This window comes from Echiichthys vipera (assembly GCF_963691815.1).
Source record: "Echiichthys vipera genome assembly, chromosome: 9".
Classification (NCBI taxonomy): Eukaryota; Metazoa; Chordata; class Actinopteri; order Perciformes; family Trachinidae; genus Echiichthys; species Echiichthys vipera.
The window spans coordinates 8,569,464-8,581,883 of NC_139834.1; the positions used below are offsets into that span (position 1 = coordinate 8,569,464).

At 38.1% G+C, this 12,420-nt stretch overlaps 1 protein-coding gene across 1 annotated transcript; it reads right to left on the reverse strand.

Annotated features, from left to right (window-relative positions):
• Nucleotides 1-2,685: 2,685 nt before the first annotated feature.
• slc13a3 (solute carrier family 13 member 3) lies at nucleotides 2,686-12,420 on the reverse strand (the record flags this gene model as incomplete). Its single annotated transcript, XM_083920598.1, has 13 exons — nucleotides 2,686-2,868; nucleotides 2,948-3,085; nucleotides 4,429-4,590; nucleotides 5,458-5,570; nucleotides 7,399-7,496; nucleotides 7,628-7,732; nucleotides 7,839-7,931; nucleotides 8,170-8,295; nucleotides 8,390-8,569; nucleotides 9,366-9,435; nucleotides 10,526-10,704; nucleotides 11,316-11,581; nucleotides 12,313-12,420. The coding sequence occupies 13 exons, from the start codon at nucleotides 12,418-12,420 to the stop codon at nucleotides 2,686-2,688; spliced, it is 1,821 nt and encodes a 606-aa protein (XP_083776724.1).

The following is a 12,420-nucleotide window of genomic DNA, read 5'->3' on the forward strand; positions in this document are numbered from 1 at the left end:
GCCAGGGTTGTCTGTTGTTCGGTGCATACTGTAGGCTGGCACTGGGTGAAAGCCTCAGCGAAGGGGGCGTTATTTGTCCCAGCAGCTGAGTGACCAGAGACGGGCAAAAACCAGAGTCAATATAGGCCAAACATTCACTTCATGGACTGAGATAAAGGAGTTTAACAGCATTAAAACGCACAGCAACGTTTCTCCTTGATCGGTAAGCTAACTTTCATGTTTAGATAGCTGTAACGGCTAATGGTAACTGTCAGTCAAACCACTCTGTAATAGTTGTTTTTATGGTGTGATTTGTCGGAGGGGATGGGTTCAAACAGACTCAAACAGACTCAGGTCTCCTGTAGGTTACTGGGCAACGAACCTGGCAATCTGAATGCCTTTAATTATGTTCTGTTGTTGCCACTACGATCTTGAGACACCAGATGGTGGTGTTCTGCTCATTCTCCATATTAACCTTTAAAAAAAGAGGATGAATTAATGTTTGTTTTGCCACAATAGCAGTTGGTTTCAATTGGGTGTTCTGTTGCTAGTAGCAACCACTACTGGCAAAGTTCTATAGCAGTTTAACCAACATTCCGTTGCTAGTAGCAACAGCAGAGTTCCATGGCAGTTCAACCTAACTGGCATTGTTAAATCTGCCATTTTCTGTTACGTAATTTATCTTTTATTTACTGCCTAAATACACTTATTGTAGATTTTTCTGTAGGTACTGATTTCAGTATTTTATACAGCTATTTTGTGATTGTTGATTTGTTATTTAGAATTTAGTTCATGATAAGCTTGATCCCAACCAAGCTAGCAGTCTGAGCTATTGTGTTGCTAATACTGTGTTCTAAGTAGGCTAACCTATGAGTTACTAGCCTTGTTGTATTTTACTCTTTTTTCTTTTTGTAGTATGCATTTGTACTTTTACTAGATTAATTAATGTGCTTCACGGACTTAATGTTTAACTGTGGGTAAACTTCCTGGCACGAGGGATAATTATTTCAATTTGACAGTTATACAGTCCATACTTTTGAAAATTTGGTTTCCTTGCTAATGTTCTAATTATTTTTTCCAATACCTTTGGTCATTTGTTTCTTATACCATCATCACTATCATTGAATTTGTTGTCTTATACTGTTTTCACACTTGCCTCACGTAGCCTAACCATTTCTAAAGTAAACTGCTGTCTTCAGTCTTTATTAACAATGTGTTAAGCTGTTCATATGCGCTTATAGCGAGGGCAAAAGAACATTATTAGAGCCTCATAGGACACTTGAGTATATTTATTTTACTCTCTCAACAAAAGTCATGCAGGCACGCACACGCACTCACACTCACACACACACACACACACACACACACACACACACACACACACACACACACACACACACACACACACACACACACACACACACACACACACACACACACACACACACACACACACACACAGATCTTTGTCATGAACAGAGGTGAAAAGGTATTAACAAAATAAAGTGTGTCACAAGAGGCAAAATGGAATTTATTAATTGTTCCATTTTATGATTGAAACAAAAAAAAGGTCAATTACATGTATTAGAAAATAAATGAATATTCATATTTCTAATATGGCTTTGTATTCTCTAAAAGCAAAGATATAAATCATGTGTCAAAGGTTGTTTGAGTTGTGCAGATGGTTGGGTACATCCTGTCCTCCTCCTCTGGGTTTTGGTTGAGTACTTTATAGTTTTGCATTTAAACACCACGGGACCTTTTGCACTGACCCTGCTAACACTCAGTAACAACCAGAGCCTTGCACAAGTTAACCATTGTTGTCTGACCTCGTGATTTCAGAAAGTTTACTACACCAAACAAACATTGTAAGTAATTTACAACTGTGTGCTCTCTCTGGCTCTCTTTGTGTGTACAGAGGCCAAAATGTGTTGAAATATGTGCAGCAGTACAGCCACAGCTAATTAATACCTGAGGATTGAGGGTTACATTTTGTATTAAATAATCCTCTTTACAGGTGAAGATCATATGCAACCAAATGATCACAAACTCATGTATTCATGTCACTTTGGCAATGTATTTGTAACAGCAGTTATATGAACGAAAATCACTTTGTAACAAAATTTACACATTCATTAGTCAGGATTCATAGTCTAATGTAGAAAAGATTTAAAATATTGTTTATGTGCTTTAGCTTTAAACCCGCACCATACAGTATAATACATAAACGAGTAACATGATCGCTTAGTGATTTTAACCAAAACTATATATTTAAAAACAATAATTCACAGGGATGTCTCATTCTTCCAGCAGATGTCAGCCCAGTGTCAGCCTAGCATCAATACAAACAGCACACTGCAGTCTGACAGGAGTTTAAAAAATGTATAAAAACTCTTCAAAGCTCTGGCTGTTGTTATTGTTGAGGTTAAATGTCTTCTTTCCGGTTTTAAGAAACCAGAGACTAAAATAATGTAGCTTCTTGCATCACTTTTAACTTAAAACTTGGAGTGTGCCAATACTTACAGTCCACAGCATGAAGTCTTGACACTTGAGAGCTTAAAGACACTTGAGTATCATAAACCTATTAAATTCATCATAACAGGTAACAACTGAAGCTCCCAGATGCTTCTGACGTCTACAGACAGACTTGTCCCTGTTTAGTGTTAAATCTTTATACAGTCTTCCTGATACTCTTTGGGTGAGTGATCAGAGTGTAGCATTGAGTGACTGGACGGGTGGTAGGTGCAAACCAGTAACAACAGCAGACTTGTTGATTGGGTGAGCCCATTCTGGATATGAGTTCAAGTCAAACATGGCAACGCCCCACGTGTTCATGGCCAGAGCGACCGAGAGGATACCCAGAATGTTCATCACAATGCCAGTTTTCACCTGAGAGAAAACGGGAGCAGAAAACATGAAGATGGGTGATAACAACATTTTGTTTTAGTGAATGATACGAGGGCCTTACCATGTCTTTGACCATGAGATGCCCTGATGCAAAGGCAATGGAGTTGGGTGGTGTGGACACTGGCAACATGAAGGCATATGAACATCCTATTGTTGCAGGTATCATGAAGTACAGCGGGTTCACTGAGACGTGAATGGCCTACAGAGACAAAACCAATACCAGCACATGGGATGTAAATTATTTCTGATATGTTGCCAGATCAGGCAGTTGTTTATCCAATTCGGATATTCTTTGCTTACTCGGGCTACCAAACACACAAAAAACCCTTTCCTGTATGGAAATTTAAAATGTATGATGGTTGGGTGGGTTCTAGTTTCTGATTGGGCTACTTTTGTCAGTGAAACCTGGCAACATCTGGTCAGTTGCGCCATTATTGTAAACTCATTTCATATGGAAAAGTGCTGGTTGAACCCACAAAGATGTGTAAAAATACCAAATACTACTCAATGCTAAGAGCAGAATGCTAGCATCAGCCTGCTAACAACAGCATGCTAACTCAGCATACTAAGATCAGCATGCTGACATCAGAGTACTACCATCAGCCTGCTAACCTTAGCATGCTAGCATCAGCATACTTACATCAGCCTGCTAACATCAGCGTACTAAGGTGTTCACAATAACGTGCTAAAATGGTGACAGGTATAATATTCTGGTGTAGTGGCTGATGGGAAGGTCATTAGTTTTGCAGGAATGTGTCATAACCCTTAAGGATAAGGATTAATAAAGTATGTCGTCTACTTCTTCTTTATGTATAAGATTTAATGGCAACCCATTAAATAGCTATTAAGGTTTTTCATCTTTGCTGAAACACAGTTTTATCGAAGTTTAGAGCTAAAAGAGGAAGTGGAAGTTAAATGTTCAGTTCACCCAAGTTAATTTTTCTTCCTTATCTCCAGGGGCATGCAGCTAGTTTTGAGATATACATTTCTGAAATATCTGCCTGCACCAATGCAAAGGTGAATATTCTGGGTAATCTATACATTTCTAACATAAATGAGAACTTTGGACACAAACCTCCTTCACATTCACTGCAACAGGAAATAAACTTGGACACATTAAGAATTATGTTTACAGCTTTGAAAAAGTCTTTACATCCTGTATACAATTCTCTCCGTGTATACTTTGCAGTGTAGGCACCACTGCAAAATACAAAAGCCTCAGATAATGATTACTGACAACAGCAGTTAATGTCCAACAGGCTACACACATAATAACATCTATTGCAAGAATTTAACAAGCCTGCTAAGCCCTGGACTAACATACGAAACGAGGTCAGATACAAACCCTGTTCCCTGTTCACTTCATGAGTTTTCACAGCTTTTTCTTGTAATTGCCCTTTTGACTGTCATCTTAATCAGTGTGTTACATTGTAAAGTATAAAGAAACATTAAGAGTCGTCTAATGTAGGTTTGTTCATTTCATCAACAGGAACACACAGCTAAAACAAGTCTACATGTCTTTGGGTTGAACACCAGTCTTACCAGTTCGGCAATAACAGGTAGAAATATGATAATTGTTGCAGTGTTGCTGGCGAACTCAGTGAAGCAGGCAAGGAAACCAGTTATCAACATCACAGCTGCAGCAGGAGGAACCTCGGCCAAAGGCTGGAGGTGGCCTCCGATCCAGGAGGCGAGTCCAGACTCCTGCCAAACGCCACAAGACTGAGGTCAAAGATCAAATCTCAACATAATAAAGCAAAAATGGAGAACAGAACCAAACAGAGCAGAGCAGCAGAGAGACAACAGACCGACACTTTTAGTACAGAGACTTATGAGTTTTAGATGAGAAGATTGATACTAAGTTTGCAAGGAAAGATTAATACACTATTGATATTATGTTTTGTGATATATATTCTGAAAAAACTATTTTTAAACAACAGTTCAATGCAAAGCTTTGTGGTATTGGTTCAATTTGTATTTGCCCAAACACATTAAATATAGTCTCATAGCTAGCCTGTGGGAATATAAGCCCAGCATGAAGACTGGAAACAAAAAGCACATTTAAAGATAACTATTTAAAATATTATATCTTGTTAGTTTAATCTGAACAAAAAAATAATTTGTGTTTTACAGGAGTCACGGGGTATTGTCTTTGTTGCCAGGAAACCAACAGAAACTAAACTAAGTCACTGCTCCCGGTGGAGAAATAGTCCGACATAAAGTAAAACTCTGTTTTTGTCCGAATCAAAGATAATATAAGATAAACTCTGAATAATCCTTGGAGGGAAATTCATGTGTCATGGCTGCAACAGACAATAAATCAGATATAAAGCGTTGTAGGTGGATTTTGTTACATTTGATTAGCGCCAGGCTAGCGGTTTCCCTCAGGTTCCAGTGTTTATGCTAAGCTAAGCTAAACGGCTGCTGACTATATTTATCATACAGACAAGAGGGTGGGATCTATACATGTATTCCCCACAATGTGAAACTAGGAAATATGAGAGGACATTAAAATCCAACCTCTCTTCATTACGTAAGTCTCAGATTAATGTAGTGAACCAACATGTTTACCTCACAAGCTTTAGCCATCGCAAAGCCGCCTCCTAGCAACAGAATGATATTCCAGGGAACAGAGTCCTGGGCTTTCTTCCATGATAAGAGAGGGACGTAAGGAGTATTTGAAGCTGAGGAAAAATTAGGAGAGAAACAATCAATAATTGATTCAAGGTTTTGATATTTTGTGTAACATTTTTAAGCAATAGCTCATTATATCAGGCTGTGATATATTGTGTTATAATCATAAATTTCTTTTATCAAATGGTCATTGTTTAAGGCAAATTTAATTTTACTAATAAATAATCATATTCACAATAAAAAATATATACCCTCCTGGGCTGGCTGCCGGCACATAACGAGGTGGTAGCTATGGACCGTGGAAACCACATTAGCAGCAAGCGTTCACTAAAGTCACAGAATAACACAAACAAGCTAACCAATCAGGTCAGAGGTAGACCAGGAACTCATTCCCCATCGGAAAGGGTTGTCTGACAGCAAGGTAACGTTATTTTCTCAGACACAGAGTCTACTGGATATGTAACATATTTATTGACACAATGTGTTCTACAATAGCACTGGTGTCTGCTGATACAATATGAGAATCATGTTAATTAATAGGTCAAATCTGCATGATGTCTTGTTTACTTCCTGTACATACACATCTTTAATTAACGGCATATTAAAGTTAGTTATTCTAAAAATGTAACCTACAAGAAGAGGGACAAATGAGCCCCATGATTTGCTTTTCTTTTTTCTTTTTTTTCCCTGCGTCCAGGGGTTTATTTGACCAGCTGAACATAATATACGCAATCAGACACACGCACACACACAAACACACACACACACGTCTTCAGCACACACAAACCACATGCTTACAGTTTGTACGCACACACACACACACACACACACACACACACACACACACACACACACACACACACACACACACACACACACACACAAACAAACAAAACCCCAAAGTGTGACAGCATAGTTTTGAGAGATTATTATAAGCACAGAAACAGAGAAACTACAGTTTCAGCTCCAGACGAGAGATTAATTCAGACTCTTTAATCTACATTATTAACATTCCTCATCTTACTTTCAGTATTTGCAACAGGTGTGCCAGAAACACAGACTGGATGTCTTTGAATCTTTCACAAATAGTTGCTCATCAATTTTAACTTCTGGCTCGTCCTGCAGCAATGTTGCAAGCTGCAAACTGGCTGCTTCCATTTGTTTTATCCATTTAATGGATGATTTACACTTTGGTTCTTTTTAAAGCACTTTGTTTGACACATATCCAATCTTACTTGTTGTACCATAACTTAATTCATATTAAAACAGTTATTAAAATAATAGATAGGTTATTAAATATAACCGAAATCAATGTCTGGTAATCTAAACATTATTATATTTTGTTGAGTTATGTATTTAAATGTTCCCAAATGTTTCCAACAATCTTCAAACCCCAAGAAATATGTAATTTTATTCAAGGTAACGGTCTGTTAGCTGCGTCGCATCATTTCCCTTTGAGCATGCGTCAGCATTGTGGCTGTTTGCCAGAAGCTGTCATGAATGTACTTTTCATGCTTTTTAAATCTCGATGGCTTTTAACTTCATATTTGATCTGCATGAAGGACTTTATTCATCAGACGTGCGGATTTGAAGTTATCAGACAACCAAGCTGAATAAATGTAAGTGCGCAGAACCTCTGCCGATGAGCTGAACAGCGTTAGAGAAACACTGATTTTTAATGTGAAACTGCTTTATTCAGTGTTTTCACTGGTTTTATTCACCTGGTCTGTTTGTTTTGGAGAGGACGAGACCACTGCGAATAATCTGGCTCCTCCTGAACGATGAACACTGAATCCCAAACTACTAACCGAACTGCATCTTTTGTTATTGTTTTGATTGAGGGACCCCTAGAGGAAGAAGATGACAGAGCTCACTGACCTTGAGGGTCAAACCACCAGCTCAGAGAAGGTTTCTGCGAGGGGAAGAAGAACAATATGGACACAATGATCACGCCAGTGACTGCGTCTGAGACGTACCTGAAAGACAACAAGGAGGGGATCATTAACAGGGATAGAGCACAAACAGGTGTCTCTTTGCATTTCCAAACAAGAAATGATATTATAACAAGCAAACTATTTTATATTTCCATCAAATGTGATGTTCTTACCCTTTTTTAAAAAACACAGACCAGCCAGTGACAAATTTGGGATCTCTTGTGAACAGCAGAACAGCAAACAATACAAAAAAGAAAGAGATTGATCCCTCTGCAAAACTGAAAGTGAGTATGTAAATTAAAAGTCAGTAAAAAAGACTCTGTGATAAAAATGCACTCATTCACCATGTATTGCATGAGACTGAAGACATACACGAGTCCTCACTTTATGGGTCCTAGTTTTCTGTAATCTTCCTCTATTACAGCCCTTGCTCTGGCCTCTGCCTCGGCTCGCTCGTCGTGTTTCGTGAAGCACAATCTACATACAATAAAAACATATATTCAAAGAAAAGAAAAGGAGAGAAGAGCATCACTCCATATTGACAAAAAAAAACAAACAAGTGTAATCGTAGCTCTCCTTAATAGAAAAAGATATCCATCGTGACATTTGGCCTTTAATATTTTGTCTAAAAATGGGATATCACAACAATTATTATTCCAGCATGTTTGTATACGTTTCTTAATTGGCAATATACAAATTTCTGATCCAACATTACCGCGTATTCAAACCCCCATGGAGAAACGCGATCCAAATCCATCCCAGAAACAGGAAGAGAAGCATGAGCGGGAAAGCGAACGCAAACCAAGAGCCAAAATTGATGAGGTCGCAGTCTGGAAAGTAGCTGTGAAACAAAGTAGTTGTTGTCAAACTGTTGGATTGCTTTTGATGATGCAATGTTTTTCACTACACTCTGCAAGAAACTTAAAAGGAATCACCTTTTCAGCTGTCCAATCAGGATGAGGTTGGGCGCGGTGCCTGTCAGCGTGGCAGTCCCTCCGATACTGGCTGCATAAGGAATACAGATCAAGAATCCTTTCCACACCTTCAGCTGATACTCCGACTCCAACCGGATCTCCTCAGGCGTCCTCATGTCGCTATGCTCTGTCCCATCTGGCCTTTAAGAGTTTAAAGAGATGCGATTATTTTAAAGGAACTGTGGATGAATACATGAAATATTTTCATCAAAAGAGTTTGAATCATTTTGGGAAATGTGCTTTCTTGCTGAGAGTTAAATGAGAAGATTAATAACACTCTAATATCTGATAAATATGAAGTTACAGCTGGGAGCCGGCTTAGCTTAGCTTAGAAAACAGGTTGAAACAGTTACAGTGGGTTTACAACAATCTTTTTGGAGTCATGAACACAGTTTTTTTTACATGAGGAACTAGATCAAAACCTGCCAACCTGGTGTCACTGCTGTTTGGGATTGTTGTTGTTTAAATTACATACTTGTTCCAGGTTTATGCTAAGCTAACAGCCCCCTGGCTGTAGCTTCATATTTACCACACATACGTGAGCGTGGCATCGATCTTCTCATCTGACTCTTGAAACACAATCCGTAATATTTTACATGTGACAAGGACACAAAAACAGACAAATGTGCCAAAAACTAAATTTTACAGCAACAATGTAAACATTTTTGGATACATTTACATTTACCTTTACAATCAGAGATCACATAAAAAATGGAATAAGAGTGACCACAAGATAGGCTCCCAGAAATAACATATTATTTCAATATAGCCCAAAATTTGCAACTGGCCTTCCCCATACCCTCCCCTATTGTGTGTTTTGGATCAGATGACTTAGTATCACAGATGGAAGATGATGACTGAAACATTGCAATAAATTGTTTTCTATTGTTGTTGAAGGATGTTTAGAAATTGTGTCCGATCTCAGTGTTTTTCTTACCCTTCTATTGACAGCATTTGTTTTTCCGAGGGCTCTGAGGGCAGTGAATGTAGCTTCACAGTAGACAGCCCTGAAAGAAAGTGAAACAAAGAGTTTGTGTCGTGTACAAGCATGAGTCAAATCATGAGTCTTAGCTCTTTGTTTGTATGTTGTTATATTCCTTCGAGTCCATCCCGCATCATTAATCACTTACTACTTGAATATTGACTAACTTTGTATTTGAGGACTCAGTGTTTTGGAAAAACTGTACCAAGTTTCCATCTTAGATTACATATTAAAGGCTCATGAGGACAAAGTTTAAAACCACCTTCACTGTCTGTGTACTCATTTGGTAACGTGTGGACACAACTTTTGATAACAAACTTAAACTGCTATTCATTTAATTGTTCACGAGAAAAGAAAACCCAACTGGCAGCACTGTTTCTGTATGTTACAGTACAAATACCAGTTTAATAAGCCTATTTATTTAAACATAACATAAATTAATACTGAATTTGCAGGCTATACACAGGAATAGTCACACTGATAGAGAAATGGACTTTCTCCTAAAATGTAAAACATCTGATTAAATAAGAAACAATTATTTTAAAGAGCTGCCCTCTCAAAATTTCAAATACTTCTCAGAGAAGGAGACAGGTCATATCTTGCTGCCCAAAATGTATCAACATGTCAGTGAATGACTTAAAGTGTAACTCCGGTGAAAATGGACCTCACAGTCTCTTTTGGCATGAATATACATCAAATACACCATCAAGGCAGTTTTTTCATTGATCACCTATTAACAGAGAGATCTCGGAGTGTCGCTAACAGCCAGACGTGGCTGACACTTAGTAGCTCGGCGTGGAGCACTGAACCATCCAAAACAACTTTTTTAACCACCAACACTGCTCAAAATAACACCAAACGTTGGTGTTAGCAGGTTAAGTTTATCAGAGCTTTTCATCCGCCAATAACCTGCTGAACGGTTTTATAAGAGCGGAAACAAAACAGTAAAGTTGGAGCCAAAAAAGTGGGATGAAAGATGCTCAGTCACATTGGGGGAAACTCAGAGCTGCAGATTCTCTTCATGTTATACAAAGTAATTTGCCAAAATAAAAATATCGATTAGAGCAGCTTGTGAAAGTGAACATACTGTCTGTGAGGTAAATGATACAACATACCGTTTATCATATCGTTCTCAGGATCCTCTGTGGACTTGCACTTCTTTTTCAGGGACTCCAGGTCTCCAAACAGACCCTCCAGGATGGCGTTAGCAATAGGGAGCATCATGGCGGTGGTGGCGGTGTTGCTGAGCCACATGGACAGGAAGGCCGAGGTCAGCATCATTCCCAGTATGAGCCTAGGAAAATAATTCAATAACAAATCAGTAACATTAAATCATTATCATGGAATAAGCACTTTCACTTAGGGACAAAATCTTCTGTCTCGGTACAGGTCAGTTCTCTGGTAATTCTTCTTCTCTTGTTATTATCAGTTTAGCTGACGTAATTGTGTATCACGGTATCTCAATGTATAATTTCATGACCATACGATTAATTTGAAAGATGATAAATGATCATACCAAATTGGTCCTACTCTCATTCTTTATTTTCTTATTCTCAATTAACTTCAGGCAAAGTCCAAAAACTGTTTCTCAACACTTTCTGACTTCACTGCCCTTTAAAATGGGTCACAAATATTTACTTTTTAAATCTTTTAAAAACAGACAATGTAATTTCAAATGTTACTCTAAATGGAGTAAATAGCTACAGAGCCAATGTTCATGATCATCAAAGAACAGGTTTCTCAGTGCAACAGTGTGACACTGTTGCACTGAGAAAGATCAGGTAATACTTGTTGTTAGTAGATCAATTAATTGTTGGTTTAGCTACTTTCATGAGATTTGTTGGAAATCAGAAAAATACAGAATATTACAGTAATTTAAATGTCTTTCCTGTAAAGTTTTCTCACCAGGCAGGTTTTACTCCGACTATGGTGAGGACCTTCAGGGCGATTCTGCGATGCAGGCCCCACTCCTCGATGGACGACGCCATCACGAGGCCGCTGAGGAAGAGAAAATTGGTTTCCAGGAAGTACTGAGGGCAGAGCTTTTTGGATGGAAGAATTCCCAGAGTTGGGAAGAGGCAGACGGGAAGCATCGCGGTGACGGCCAGAGGGAGGGCCTCTGTGCACCAAAACATAGCCATCAGCACCACCACATAAAGACATTTTCCCTCCTAGAAGATAAGCAACATGTTAATGCCGTGAATGTTCAGCCAACATCGAAAAACAAGAAAAGATGTCACAGGAAAAAGAAATAAAATGACTTAAATAAATCAAATGAAATGTGTCTGCAACCATGTGTTTACCTGTGCATAAAGAATAATGACTGGTTTAATGTAAGCATAATACAAGATAAGTAAGGGATGAGTAGTGACTGGGTCCAGATGGACTGGGACTAATGGACTTTGTCTTTCTTTCCACCTGAAATTAATTGGAAAGAAACCCTTGACACAAGGCTGTAACTACTGATGAACATGTGAACTGTCCGTTCATTTATTTTGTATTTATGTTCCATTAAAACAAAAGTACAAATATATATATATAAAAAAAAGAAAGAATAGGCCTTTATAATACAGTAGCTACTAATTTACCCAGAAATATGTAAATCCAAAATTAAAAAAAAAAATTAAAATGTTCTTATATGTATTTGTTAGGGATAACACACAATAAAAACAGAATATTATAATATTCTATAACTCTATAACACTTTGAAAGAAGCCATACTTTAAATGCAGCTTGCTTTACATAAGTAATATTTTAAATTTCAGGAATTTACTTGTAATAGAGTATTTTTAGACATTGGGATTTCTGCTTTTATTCAGGTAAAGGATTACTTCATCTTGCATTGAGCCTTATTGTGAATACAAAAAGAACTAAAAATGAATGAATAAATGAAATCACTCACCTTCTCCGGAAGAGTAAAAAGTATTGGCAGTAACAGGAGTGGAGTGAGCAGCAGAATCAGCGGCTTGTGGACGCACCACAGCTTCTTGGAAACAACAGATATTTTCAT